This window comes from Oncorhynchus mykiss, chromosome 12 (genome assembly GCF_057628025.1).
Source record: "Oncorhynchus mykiss isolate SJ-2025 chromosome 12, ASM5762802v1, whole genome shotgun sequence".
Classification (NCBI taxonomy): domain Eukaryota; kingdom Metazoa; phylum Chordata; class Actinopteri; order Salmoniformes; family Salmonidae; genus Oncorhynchus; species Oncorhynchus mykiss.
In genome coordinates, this window is record NC_143033.1 from 37,363,337 (window position 1) to 37,378,311 (window position 14,975).

General features: G+C 41.2%; 1 protein-coding gene across 1 annotated transcript; it reads right to left on the minus strand.

Moving 5' to 3' along the window:
• Positions 1 to 121: 121 nt before the first annotated feature.
• On the minus strand, positions 122 to 12,480 carry LOC110537523 (hexokinase-2). The gene is made up of 11 exons (XM_021623628.3): positions 12,340 to 12,480; positions 11,962 to 12,072; positions 9,742 to 9,904; positions 9,298 to 9,446; positions 6,259 to 6,378; positions 5,879 to 5,974; positions 5,513 to 5,612; positions 4,715 to 4,898; positions 4,404 to 4,559; positions 3,869 to 4,102; positions 122 to 3,391 (listed from the first exon to the last, which is right to left on the minus strand). Exons 2-11 carry the CDS (start codon positions 12,070 to 12,072, stop codon positions 3,202 to 3,204), a joined length of 1,503 nt encoding a protein of 500 aa, XP_021479303.3. The 5' UTR covers positions 12,340 to 12,480; the 3' UTR covers positions 122 to 3,201.
• Between the last annotated feature and the right edge of the window lie 2,495 nt (positions 12,481 to 14,975).

Consider the following 14,975-nt stretch of genomic DNA (forward strand, 5'->3'; position numbering starts at 1 on the left):
CAGTAGGTTGAATTAATTCATGATTTCATTATTTCAGTTTCCATACAGTAGGTTGCAAGAAAGTGAGTGAGGTGTTTAGCATGTAGAGGAGACTGGGGCACAAAGTAACACAGGGCATGTGCATTGAACATTTTAGTCATTTAGCAGAGGCTCTTATTCAGAGTGACTTACAGTTAGTGCATTCATCTAAAGATAGCTAAGTGGGACAACCACATATCACAGTCATAGTAAGTACATTTTTACTCAATAAAGTAGCTATCAGCAAAGTCAGAGCTAGTAAGGGGTAAAAAATTAATTGCGAGTGTTAGTTCACAAAAGGCTGAACTAACACTCTGGCATGAGGACACAAAGTAACAACTAAATAACTCAAATTAGAAACCACTATTATTCAATATGCTAATGTTTGGTTAGTATATCTACTTGCATAGGAAGTTTTGCTTAAATCCATTAATAATTTTTTGTTTTATTGACCAACATTTTTTTTTCAGGCAGAATTCGAAATATTCTCTTTATTGAATATTGACCTATGGAACATTCCCCATGTATATCAACATAAGTACCAGTGAAAAGTTTGGACACCTACTTATTCAAGGGTTTTTCATTATTTTTGACTATTTTCTACATTGTAGAATCATAGTGAAGACATAAAAAACATGAAATAACACATATGGAATCATGTAGTAACCAAAAAAGTGTCAAAATATTTTATATTTTAGATTCTTCCAAGTAGCCACCCTCTGCCTTGATGACAGCAAAACACCAGTCTCAACGTCAACAGTGACAAGGCAACTCCGGGATGCTGGCCTTCTAGGCAGAGTTGCAAAGAAAAAGCTGTATCTCAGGCTGTCCAATAAAAAGATAAGATTAAGATGGGCAAAATAACACAGACACTGAACAGAGGAACTCTGCATAGAAGGCCAGCATCCTGGAGTTGCCTGTTCACTATTGATGTTGATACTGGTGTTTTGCAGGTACTATTTAATGAAGCTGCCAGTTGAGGACTTGTGAGACATCTGTTTCTCAAACTAGACACTCTAATATACTTGTCCTCTTGCTCAGTTGTGCACTGGGGCCTCCCACTCCTCTTTCTATTCTGGTTAGAGCCAGTTAGCGCTGTTCTGTGAAGGGAGTAGTACACAGCGTTGTACCAGATCTTCAGTTTGTAGGCAATTCCTCGCATGGAATAGCCTTCATTTCTCAGAACAAGAATAGACTGACGAGTTTCATAAGAAAGTCCTTTGTTTCTGGCCATTTTGAGCCTGTTATTGAACCCACAAATGCTGATGCTCCAGATACTCAACTAATGTAAAGAAGGCCAGTTTGATTGCTTCTTTAATCAGAACAACATTTTTCAGCTGTGTTAACATAATTGCAAAAGGGTTTTCTAATGATCAATTAGCCTTTTAAAATTATAAACTTGGATTAGCTAACACAACGTGCCATTGGAACACAGGAGTGATGGTTGCTTATAATGGGCCTCTGTACGCCTATGTAGATATTCCATAACAAATCAGCCGTTTCCAGTTACAATAGTCATTTACAATATTAACAATGTCTACACTGTATTTCTGATCAATTTGATGTTATTTTAATGGACAAAAAATGTGCTTTTCGTTCTAAAACAAAAACATTTCTAAGTCACCCCAAACTTTCGAAAGGTAGTGTAAATATTCAACCCTTTGCTATTAGACTCGACATTGAGCTCAGGTGCATCCTGTTTCCATTGATCATCAACTTTATTGGATTCCACCTGTGGTAAATTCAATTGATTGGATATGATTTGGAAAGTCACACACCTGTCTAGATAAGGTCCCACAGATGACAGTACATGTCAGAGCAAAAACCAAGCCACGAGGTCAAAGGAATTGTCCAAAGAGCTCTGAGACAGGATTGTGTTGAGGCACCAATCTGGGGAAGGGTACCAAACAATTTCTGCAACATTGAAGGTCCCCAAGAACACAGTGGCCTCCGTCATTCTTAAATGAATAAAACTTGGAACCATCGAGACTCTTGCTTGAGCTGGCCGCCCGGCCAAACTGAGCAATCAGGGGAGAATGGCCTTGGTCAGAGACGTGACCGAAAACCCGATGGTCACTCTGACAGAGCTACAGAGTTCCTCTATGGAGAAGGGAGAACCTTCCAGAAGGACAACCATCTCTTTAGCACTCCACCAATCAGGCCTTTATGGTTGAGTGGCCAGAAGGAAGCGACTCCACAGTAAAAGGCACATGACAGTCTGCTTGGAGATTGCCAAAAGGATTCTTAGACCATGAGAAACAAGATTCCCTGGTCTGATGAAACCAAGATTGAACTCTTCGGCCTGAAATCTAAGCATCACGTCTGGAGGAAACAAGGCACCGCTCATCACCTGGCCAATACCATCCTTACGGTGAAGCATGAGGGTGGCAGCATCATGCTGTGGCAGGGACTGGGAGACTAGTCAGGATTGAGAGAAACATAAATGGAGCAAAGTACAGAGTGATCCTTGATGAAAACCTGATCCAGAGCGCTCAAGAACTCAGACTGGGGCGAAGGTTCACCTTCCAACAGGACAGCAACCCTAAGCACACAGCCAAGACAACGCACGTCTCTGAATGTCCTTGAGTGGCCCAGCCAGAGCCGGGACTTGAGCCCGATCGAACATCTCTAAAGAGACCTGAAAATAGCTATGCAGCGACGCTCCCCATCCAAGCTGACAGAGCTTGAGATGATCTACAGCGAATAATAGGAGAAACTCTCCAAATAGAGCTGTGCTAAGCTTGTAGCTTCATACTCAAGAAGACTCCTGGCTGTAATCGCTGCCAAGGTTGCTTCAACAAAGTACTGAGTTAAGGGTCTGAGTACTTATGTAAAAGTGATATTTCTGTTTTTTTGTTTGAATAAATTTGCAAACATTTTTAAAACCTGTTTTGACTTTGTCCTTATGGGGTATTTCATAAATTTTAGAATGAGGCTGTAACACAACAAAATCTGGAAAAAGTTAAGGCGTTTGAATACTTTCCAAATGCACTATGTTTGCATAAAAATATTATAAATCTAACTCAAATAATATTTTCACAAATAAGCTAAAGACTAAAAGTAGACTATTTCCTACTTTGTTCCCTGGTCTCCCCTACCTTACAATCTTTGTCTATGACAAAAGCATTTGAGGGGGACATTTTCATGGTACTGCATTTCAAGTTGTCTGGTCGAATACATGGCTTAATTTTCTTCATCCTCCTCTTCCTCCTCTCCATCGATGTCCTCTAGTATCCGGGACTGCATGGCCAGCCTCTGTGCCACTGCCGTTACCATGGCAGCTCCCTTCCCGCTGCCGTCGTCGGAGACGAGGAAAGTGATATCACACTTGGGGGCCAGGATGCGTACAGTCTCCTGGAGCTTCTCACTGAAGCTGGAGGGGAAAAGCGTTTGGGGTGGTGGGGCAGGGACCGTGTTGAGAGAGACAGGGGGGATAGTTAAATCAATGTATGGTTACCTGGACACCTGACACTGACATAGGTCCTGAGAGTTCAATCTCACCTGACACTAAATACAATCTCACTTGACACGAAATAGCTTATTCCATTAAATACTTCTATCATGTGAAATTCCTGCATTTAGACAGAGTGAGTGGAAAGGTAGGGTTAAGGTTGAGAGAGGAATATAATTCACTTTAGGAAGGGAGGATAGTGGTAAGACTGAGATATTGAGATTCAGCCACTTGTGAATACACTAAGAAAAATAAGGCAGGAAATCCACAGTTATGGCAGCACAAGAGGATATCCTCCATTCAATCAAGTGACAAATAAAAGCAGGATTTAGTTGTATCTTTTCACTGAAATAACCCTGTGGAAAAACGTCATATAATTTCTATTTGAGGTGAACATACTTGGGGTGTTTCTTGTATACTGTGCCGTCCACCCCCACTGTGGTGCTTAGATGGTCCAGTCCACGGTTGACACGGATACGGTTGGCAATGGTTGCCAAGGCAGTGGCACACAACTGGGCCGAGCGTGTGGAGAGAGAGTCACACACCAGACGCACAATCTGACAGTCCACAGGCCCGGCAGGCAGGTCTAGCTTTGACAGAATCTCCTGGGCCTTCTGCAGTCCTGTGTTCTCCCTGAGACAAGCAACACTCGTCAGTTGAGTCATCCATCAATATACTTTGGTATGAATGCAAGCTGATATAAGTGACATACATGGATTTCAAATAGATAGGTTGTTAAGGATTAAACTGACTGAGAAGGCCTATTGATGGTAAATGGTATAATATAGTTGTAAAGACACCTCATTTTTCTCATTGCTACACAATGGAAGCTTCGGTATTATGTAGCACATTCATATTTAAAAATAACTGCTATATTTAGGATCTGTGTAAGTAGATATATGACACATAAGAGCATGGCGTGTCTGTCACTCACTCCTCTATCTCGGAGATGAATCTGGTCTCAAAGCTGTCCTGTGTGAGCAAGGCCACTGATAGATCTCCTCCAAACAGTAGCTTGTCCCGAGCCAGCTTCACCAACACCAGCCTGGCTATCTCTCCCAGGTACATCCCACTGATCATCTTCTCAAAGCTGGATACAGAGACAGACACACAAGCATACAACAGAGAGTCGATAAATGGGCCAGGATGTAGTCAAGAGAGCCAAGCATAGAAGTTACAGTCATAGCTGTATTTTATGTACTTTAGCTATGTACTTTCAACTGCTCATGAATTAAAAACACATACACATGCACGCCTGGGTTGAGTGAGTCTCGATCCACCACCAGGTCAAACTCAGTCTGGATGTCCTTTAGGGATCCGTCGTCTCCAAATCCCCCCCACTCTGTGTTGATGCACATGCGGCCGTCTTCCCCCTCTACTCTCTTCACATTTTTGATCTCCTCCATGTAACATGCATTCGTCCCCGTCCCTGGGGAGGCAAAGACAATGTTAGACAGAAACACATGCAAACACATAGGCACATGCACGCACACAAAACCATGTTGCCATCATCTCCAGCAGAGGGAGCCATTGCAGTATGAAAGTGCTAGAAACTACATGATGTGTTTCAAGATATATATATATATTTTTTTATTGAACCTTTATTTAACTAGGCAGGTCAGTTAAGAACAAATTCTTATTTACAATGATGGCCTACCCCGGGGAAACCCTAACCCGGATGACGCTGGGCCAATTGTGCGCCGCCCAATGGGTCTCCTAATCACGGCCGGTTATGATTCAGCCTGGAATTGAAACAGGGTCTGTAATGACGCCTCTAGCACTGATATGCAGTGCCTTAGACTGCTGTGCCACTTGGGAGCCCAAATATGACTCTCCATGGTTATTCTTAACATCCCTAACCTACATGCATGTGTTCTTTTAATAACATGATACTATTACTGTTCTATATGGTTACTACAGTCACCCTCCCCTTCACTTGCTAGGCTAAATGGGACACATCTCATAGTATGCTTTTATTTGTGTTATTTTCTCTAATTCAATGGTTGCAGTAGTGTGGCTGCAGTAAAGTTAGGCGCTACCTACCAATGATCATGCCAATTTCACAGCTCTGGTCCCTGTATCCACAGCTCATCATGGTCCCCACCGTGTCATTCACCATGGCAACGGAACCAATGTCATAATCCTAAGGGAGTAAGAGAGAGAGCGAGAGAGAGAGAGAGGGAGAGAGAGAGAGAGGGGAAGAGAAGTTTGAGGGTACCACTTCAAGCAAAAGTTACAAGTACCTATCTGTAAAATACACAATTGTGTGCCAATATTAACTATATAATACCGTAGTAATAACATTAAACGTTTTTAATTTAGTAAAACATTTTTAGGGGAGAAGTGGCGATAGTTGTATCTTGCAATAATGATGATAGTTGTATGGTTCAAAGGGGCCTATAGACTCACCCCTCTCCTGTGGATGGCTTCTCTCAGTAACCTCACAACGTCCTCTCCTACCACTCCGGAACAGTTAAAGCCTTTGGTCCAGTGGATCAGGAGGCTCTGGAAGTTCAGGTCCCATTAGCTACAGTATTCTCGCACAGTGTGTTACACGATTAAAATGGGAATTGACCACCACAACATAACTATCCTTGAATGACATTCTTGATGCTACTCAACTGTCTTTCCACTGGGGACCGGACGAAAAATGTCCTACTCATATCAGTCCTGACTGAATGAGATGCCTCCCCCTAGTTTATGTTTTAATTGCTTTATTGAAGCGTGCAGATGTCTCCTTTTTGTATGGATAATTGTTGTATGTGTGTCTCTGGGGCAGTGTGACTGACCTTGTCGATATCTTTCTGCTCGCAGGGGAAGGAGAAGGTGAAGCCTAAAGGCAGAGTCTGATCCTTCAGCTCCAGAGACTCCAGGAACTCAGCCAGGCATGCAGCGATGTGGTCAAACAACTGGAGATAGAAAGAGAGAAATCCCAAATTAGTCAAAATCTCACAGTGGCATTAGTGTTATTTAATAGCGTAATATTGATGGCAAATATCTTGGGTGCTTGGTAAAGGATACCGATTCATCCTGTCAAAAAGTGATGTTCGCTTTTAATTAATGAAGCAAGGTTGGCGTCTTGTCAGACGTAAGGTTTTCTCTAGAAACTGAGCATAGCTTTCATCCGTCAAATCTGAGGAGACCTGGCAAAGTCACAACCCTTATGAGTCACCCATATGTATTCCCTTGAATATGATTTATTTTATTATAGTGTCATGTATCTTCAGGATACCCAGCCCAGATTGGTTTATAAGACACTGTATTTGCTGTAGCCAAATAAATGATAATGTTTATATATATATATATACAGTTTGTACACACGTAAATACATACCAGTCAAAAGTTTGGACACACCTACTCATTTAAGGTTTTTCTTAATTTTTTTTGCTATTTTCTACATTGTAGAATAATAGTGAAGACATCAAAACTATTAAATAACACATATGGAAACCTTGATGACAGCTTTGCACACTTTTGTAATTCTCTCAACCAGCTTCATGAGGTAGTCACCTGGAATGCATTTCAATTATCAGGTGTGCCTTGTTAAAAGTTAATTTGTGGAATTTCTTTCCTTCTTTTTTAATTTTTAATTTCTTTAAATAAAAACTTTACCCCCTTTTTCGTGGTATCCAATTGTTAGCTACTATCTTGTCTCATCGCTACAACTCCCGTTCGGGCTCGGGAGAGACGAAGGTTGAAAGTCATGCGTCCTCCGATACACAACCCAACCAAGCCGCACTGCTTCTTAACACAGCGCACATCCAACCCGGAAGCCAGCCGCACCAATGTGTCGGAGGAAACACCTTGCACCTGGCAACCTTGGTTAGCGTGCACTGCACCCGGCCCGCCACAGGAGTCGCTGGTGCGCGATAAGAGAAGGATATCCCTAATGGCCAAACCATCCCTAACCAGGACGACGATATGCCAATTGTGCATCGCCCCACGGACCTCCCGGTCGCGGCCGGTTACGACAGAGCCTGGAGTCTCTGGTGGCACAGCTGACGCTGCAGTACAGCACCCTTAACCACTGCACCACCCGGGAGGCCCATTTCTTTCCTTCTTAATGCATTTCAGTCAATCAGTTGTGTTGTGACAAGGTAGGGGCGGTATACAGAAGATAGCCCTATTTGGTTAAAGACCAGGTCCATATTATGGTAAGATCAGCTCAAATAAGCAAAGAGAAACGACAGTCCATCATACTTTATGACATGAAGGTCAGTCAATGCAGAACATTTCAAGAACTTTGAAAGTGCCTTCAAGTGTAGTCGCAAAAACCATCAAGCACTATGATGAAACTGGCTCTCATGAGGACCGCCACAGGAAAGGAAGACCCAGAGTTACCTCTGCTGCAGAGGATAAGCTCATTAGAGTTACCGGCCACAGAAATTGCAGCCCAAATAAATGCAGACACATCTCAACATCAACTGTTCAGAGGAGGCTGCGTGAATCAGGATTTCATGGTCAAATTGCTGCAAAGAATCCACTACTAAAGGACACCAATAATAAGAAGAGACTTGCTTCGGCCAAGAAACACAAGCAATGGACATTAGACTGATGGAAATCTGTCCTTTGGTCTGATGAGTACAAATGTGAGATTTTTGGTTGCAACCGCCATGTCTTTGTGAGACGCAGAGTAGCTAAAGGATGATCTCTGAATATGTGGTTCCCACCGTGAAGCATGGAGGAGGTGTGATGGTGCCTTGCTGGTGACACTGTCTGTGATTTATTTAGAATTCAAGGCACACTTAACCAGCATGGCTACCACCGCATTCTGCAGCGATATGCCATCCCATCTGGTTTGCGCTTAATGGGACAATCATTTGTTTTTCAACAGTGCAATGACCCAACACACCTCCAGGCTGTGTATGGGCTATTTGACCAAGAAGGAGAGTGATGGGGTGCTACATCAGATGACCTGGCCTCCACAATCACCCGACCTCAACCCAATTGAGATGGTTTGGGATGAGTTGGACTGCAGAATGAAGGACAAGCAGCCAACAAGTGCTCAGTATATGTGGGAACTCCTTCAAGACTGTTGGAAAAGAAATCCAGGTGATGTTGAGAGAATTCCAAGAGTGTGCAAAGCTGTCATCAAGGCAAAGGGTGGCTACTTTGAAGAATCTCAAATATAATATATATTTGAATTTGTTTAACACTTTTTTGTTTACTACATGATTCCTTATGTGTTATTTCATAGTTTAGATGTCTCCACTATTATTCTACAATGTAGAAAATAGTCAAAATAAAGAAAAACCCTAGAATGAGTAGGTGTCCAAACTCTTGACTGGTACTATACATACGTACATAAACAGTACATTTGCATTCCTAGTGATATAAAAAAAACAATTGAAACACAAAACAAAAAATCTCTCAATTATACAACTTCTCTTAACACATCTTCCAAGATTTGTAAATAAAACCTGCAACCAGGAACCCTTATTAACTAAATAGCGTTCCAGTTCATCACTAATCCAGAATAATTCTGGTTTCTGTTATTGCATTTTATCAAACAAGGTTACTGTTTAAATCATCATAAAGTACAGTAAAATATAATGTGGTTTATTCTCACATGAGTATGTTCATGTTAAATTCTCAGTTTAAGTGGGATTTTGTGGCTGACAGACAGCCGGTTTCCCAGCTAATGTTCAATATTTGTAGTTGAAGTTAGATTTAATGAACCATTGAAAGTCTATGTTTACAAAGTAAGAAATTGTAACATCAGAGGGATTTACATGCACTGTTCCCACCTGGGGTTAGAGAATGACCGCCCCATGGGAGGGGTGGGATGTGATCAGCTGTACAAACATGTAAATCCCAAACACACACACCTGTTCTCCCGTCCCCAGCATGATCTCCTGGGGGATGGCACAGATCTTACTGTCCATCTTCAGGAGCTTCTGCATCTCCTCCACCACACGGACATGCAGCACCCGGAAGTTAGTCCCGCCCAGGTCTAGAGCCAAGAAGTCCCCCTTCTCTGTGGGGACCAATCAATTCAAGGAAAATGTTACTGTTGGCCAATTTGCTCAGCCCAAAATCAATGATCAATAATCCATCATATCTACAGTGCAAGAGGACATGAAGAAGTGTGTTGGGGTCTATAGATTCATTTCAGACTGGGCACCTCAGTCTGGGTGAGAGGCTGTCTGGTGAATGGTATGCCTCCAGTTGAATTAATTAGGTTACTAAAGTACAGGTCTCAACAAAGGGCCATACTCTCACCGGTGCATACTATGGAGAGTCTTTAAGGAATACAGATTACAGTACTGTACCTCTCCCATCAGGTGTTGCCCTCACAAAGGTGGGCAGCATCTTGACGGGTGCCCGGCAGTGTGTGTGTTTGCCCAGCCCTCTGATCAGGTCCTTCCTCAGGCGAGATGACACGTCCTGCAGCTTCTCCAAAGAGAGACGGAAAGGCTGCAGACACTCTTCTACCTATGAGAGGGATTGATATCAGGAGTCAATTCCATTTCAATTCAGAAAGTTTCAACTAAAATTGCTTTTCAATAACGGAAATAGGAATTCAAATTTCATTTTACTTTCTGAATTGACTAAATTGAAATGGAATTTACCCCAACCCAAATTGATATTTCAATTTCAGGGGAAGGATAGCATTGTCAATGTCATCTATGGGAAAGATACTCCCCATAACCAGCGACATTATGACGTGTAAATCAAGATGACCAATATAGCCAGCACGAAGAAAGGCAGGTTTCCCCAAAAGGTGGCAGTGTCTAACAGCTGTCCACAACATAGCAATTCTCTGTCTGTAATATTACATCTCCAGTTGAAGAAATATATCATGCTAATGTTACTGGATGATTCGCAAGATGATTTAATCCTCCTTTTATAGTTCCCTTCATGAAATGTTGTACTGTAATCTTAAATAAATGTTGTAAAGCCGATTATGATGACACAGATATATTGTCTGGAGAAACCAGGGTACGGCAGGTAGCCTAGCGGTTAGAGCATTGGGAGCTGACAAGGTGAACAAAAAGTCTGTCAATGTGCCCGTGAGCAAGGCACTTAAACCCAATTTTCTCCAGGAATGCCGTGCTACTATGGCTGACCATGTAAAACAACACATTTCACTTTACCTATCCAGTGTATGTGACAATAAAACATAATTACTGGAAAAAAGTGCACTATATTTACAATACATGTACATCTTAATTCATCCAGGTGGGCCATTTTATTTACCCATGTTCCTAGCAAAAGAGATTTCATCTCAATGAGACTAACCTGGTAAAATAAAAATTATAATTGTAATGTCATTGGCAACTTTCAGCACTGACTAATGTCTGACTTCATCAGTCAACGGGGGTATAACCTGAACCAGAAAACGGGCAAAATAGGAAACGTTCCATTCCACAGGAAGAAAGCTGGTATTGTTTGGTCGAACGTAGTCTGTCATCAACACATTACAGACCTCTGAAGATATTACACACAATTGCACCTCTACATGCTTCTCTTTTCCTCTTCCTTAAATGTTTGGGGCCTTCCTCTCTTTCTCTCCCCCCGCCCCTCTCTCTCACTCAGGCTCAGTTTAAGGCTGTTGTGAAATATGCCCTGGCAGGGGACAGCAAGGCAGAGGTAGAGATCATGCAGGTAGATCAGTGTCTCCCGTCTCTGCACGATAACAGCAGCCTCAGTACCTCCATGACTATGACAATGTGGTTCATTTTGATTATTTGATGTGTTTAGACTTGATAGCACTATAATTGCAACCGCTTTAAGAAATATGATTGCATTTTTCACAAACACCTACTGTACAGTGGAATCATAACATCAAGAAAGATGCCATTGACTGGATAAAACACATAAACAAAGCCAGGAGAGAGACGCCAAACCAGAACAGACACACACGTCACACGTCACATAAATGATCCTCTTGTACTTAACCAGTGTTCCCACACACCTTTTCAAAATGTGGACAAAAGCGATGAGGCATTATTATGGGTTACGCCATGAGGGGACTAGCTATTAGAACCAGAGAGACAAAGAGGAATGTGATTATGTTCAAACTATGAGATATCAATACAAGTGCCTTGAGACATTAGACAGAGTACACTCAAATAAGTCCCCTCTACTGTGTATAAGACCTGGGTTCAAATACTGTTTAGGGTATTTCAATTAGAAAAACATTTGAAAGTAAGCATTTTAGATATTTGTATTTGAAAAAAAACACATAGTTTAATATTGGAAAGTATCTGGAAATACAAATGGAAAGTATTTGAAAATACTCAAATACACTGACTCAAATAACACTCCCAGGTATTTGAAAATACCTTCATTTATAAGAAACTAATCTATTCCAATAGAAGTAGTTGATTCGGGCCACATTATTAGAAAATACTCAAATACACAGAAAATGAGTATTTAAATAACAAATAATCAAATACATATATCTGAACCCAGGTCTAGTATAAGAGGAGAAAGGTCAGAGGTTATGTGTGTCTCTATGGGACGTCCCGTGGAGGCAGCAGGTGTACCTCACTGAGGGTGTCTGGGGGGATGGTGTCCAGGTTTGCGACGGCCCGGCTCAGTCTGGCCCCCTTGGGGACAGGGTCGTCGCTCTCGGCATTGGTATCTGTGGAACTCATCTGGACACACACATAGGGGACATGTTAGTAATTCTTAGCAGAGAAAACTATTTTCAATGTGTCACTTTTGCAATTACAGTACAGTACCATATTGACTATTCAATTTCTATCTCAAGACCCAATAATGTGCTCTGTGTGTCAAATCAGTAGTCTTCACTTCTGTAGCCTTCTAACTTCTGTAGCCTTTTCAACTATTTTAGGAAATGTGACAGAAAATTGTACAAAAGACCAATAATAACGACAATTATTTTAAAGAATTAGACTAACCTTTGGTGGATTAAATGGACAAATTCGTGTCTTGACAGCAATGTTCAGACTTGCATCAACTTCCTGCAAAACAGTTGCACATGAGTTTGCCTTGGAATGGTGATGATACACCCACCTCTAGAACGGGTATGTAGATTACACAAAATGCCTTCACGTGATTACTATATATAATCTTGTAGGCTACAATTAGTCAATTCATTGAGGTGGGGATAGTTGCACTTTGTGATTTGCGCATTCATTACACACATTGTATTTCATTCAAAAGGATATTTTGGTAATGATTTCCATTAACTTCCTCATGTAGCCAAACTTATTCATAAATTAATCTTAGTGCATGTATTACACATACAGTATAAACACAAAAAATGACATAAAGGCTAGAGAGCATAATGAATACAATCCATAAAATGATGCAACTGGCATGTCTCTCTAGATAAGCTAGCATCATGTTGTGGGGGTTCTTTTCTGCAGGAGGGACTGGTGCACTTCACAAAATAGATGGCATCATGAGGCAAGACAATTATGTGAATATATAATATTCCAAATGGACATTGACCCCAAGCATACTTCCAAAGTTGTGGCAAAATGGCTTAAGGACAACAAAGTCAAGGTATTGGAGTGGCCATCACAAAGCCCTGACCTCAAGCCTATAGAACATTTGTGGACAGAAAGGAAAAAGTGTGTGCGAGCAAGGAGGCTTACAAACCTGACTGAGTTACACCAGCTCTGTCAGAGGAATGGGCCAAAATTCACCCACCTTATTGTGGGTAGCTTGTGGAAGGCTACCCAAAACATTTGACCCCAGTTAAACAATTTAAAGGCAATGCTACCAAATACAAATTGAGTGTATGTAAACCTCTCATCCACTGGGAATGTGATGAAAGAAATAAAAGCTGAAATAAATCATTCTCTACTATTATTCTGACATTTCACATTCTTAAAATAAAGTGGTGATCCTAACTGACCGAAGACGGAGAATTTATACTAGGATTAAATGTCAGGAATTGTGAAAAACTGAGTTTAAATGTATTTGGCTAAGGTGTATGTAAACTTCCGACTTCAACTGTACATAAAGCATATATATTTGCTCCATATACAGTGCATTCGAAATGTATTCAGACCCTGTGACGTTTTCCATATTTTGTTACATTACAGCCTTGTTTTATTTATTCAGACCCTTTACTCAGTATTCTGTTGAAGCACGTTTGGCAGCGATTACAGCCTTGAGTCTTGGCACACCTGTATTTGGGGAGTTTCTCCCATTCTCTGCAGATCCTCTCAAGCTCTGTCAGGTCCCTGCCACTGAAAAACATTGACAGAGCATGATGCTGCCAACCCCGTGCTTCACGGTTAGGATGGTTTTCTTCGGATTGCAAACCTCCCCCTTTTCCTCCAAACATAATGATGGTCATCATGTCCAAACAGTTCCATTTTTGTTTCATCAGACCAGAGAAAACTTCTCCAAAAAGTATGATCTTTGTCCCCATGTGCAGTTGTAAACCCTAGTCTGGCTTTTTTATGGCAATTTTGAAGCAGTGGCTTCTTCCTTGCTGAGCGGTCTTTCAGGTTATGTCGATATAGGACTCGATTTACTGTGGATATAGATACTTTTGTACCTGTTTCCTCCAGCATCTTCACAAGGTCCTTTGCTGTTGTTCTGGGATTGATTTGCACTTTTCGCACCAAAGTACGTTCATCTCTAGGAGACAGAATGCATCTCCTTCCTGAGTGGTATGACGGCTGCGTGGTCCCATAGTGTTTATACTTGCGTATTATTGTTTGTACAGATGAACGTGGTACCTTCAGGCATTTGGAAATTGCTCCCAAGGATGAACCAGACTTGTGGAGGTCTACAGTTTTTTTCTGAGGTCTTGGCTGATTTCTTTTGATTTTCTCATGATGTCAAGCAAAGATGCACTGATTTTGATGGTAGGCCTTGAAATACATCCACAGGTACACCCCCAATTGACTCAAATGATGTCAATTAGCCTATCAGAATCATCTAAAGCCTTGACATAATTTTCTGGAATTTTCCAAGCTGTTTAAAGGCACAGTCAACTTAGTGTATGTAAACTTCTGACCCACTGGAATTGTGATACAGTGAATTATAAGTGAAATAATCTGTCTGTAAACAATTGTTTGAAAAATATTTGTGTCATGCACAAAGTAGATGTCCTAACCGACTTGCCAAAACTATAGTTTGTTAACAAGACATTTGTTGAGTGGTTGAAAAACAAATTTTAATGACTCCAACCTAAGTGTATGTAAACTTCCGACTTCAACTCTATGTACCTATCCAAATCATGTCCAATCAATTGAATTTACCATAGGTGGACTCCAATCAAGTTGTAGATGTTTCTCAAGGATGAAACAGGATGCACCTGAGATAAATTTAGAGTCTTATAGCAAAGGGTCTGAATATTTATGTAAATAAGGTATTTTTGTTTTTCCTTTTTTTATAAATTTGCTCAGATTTCGCAAAACCTGTTTTCACTTTGCCATTACGAAGTATTGTGTGTAGATTGATGATAAAAAAACATTAATTTAATACATTTTAGAATAAGGCTGTAACGTAATAAAATGTGGAAAAAGTCAACGGGTCTGAATACTTTCCGAATGCACTGTTTATACTGCCT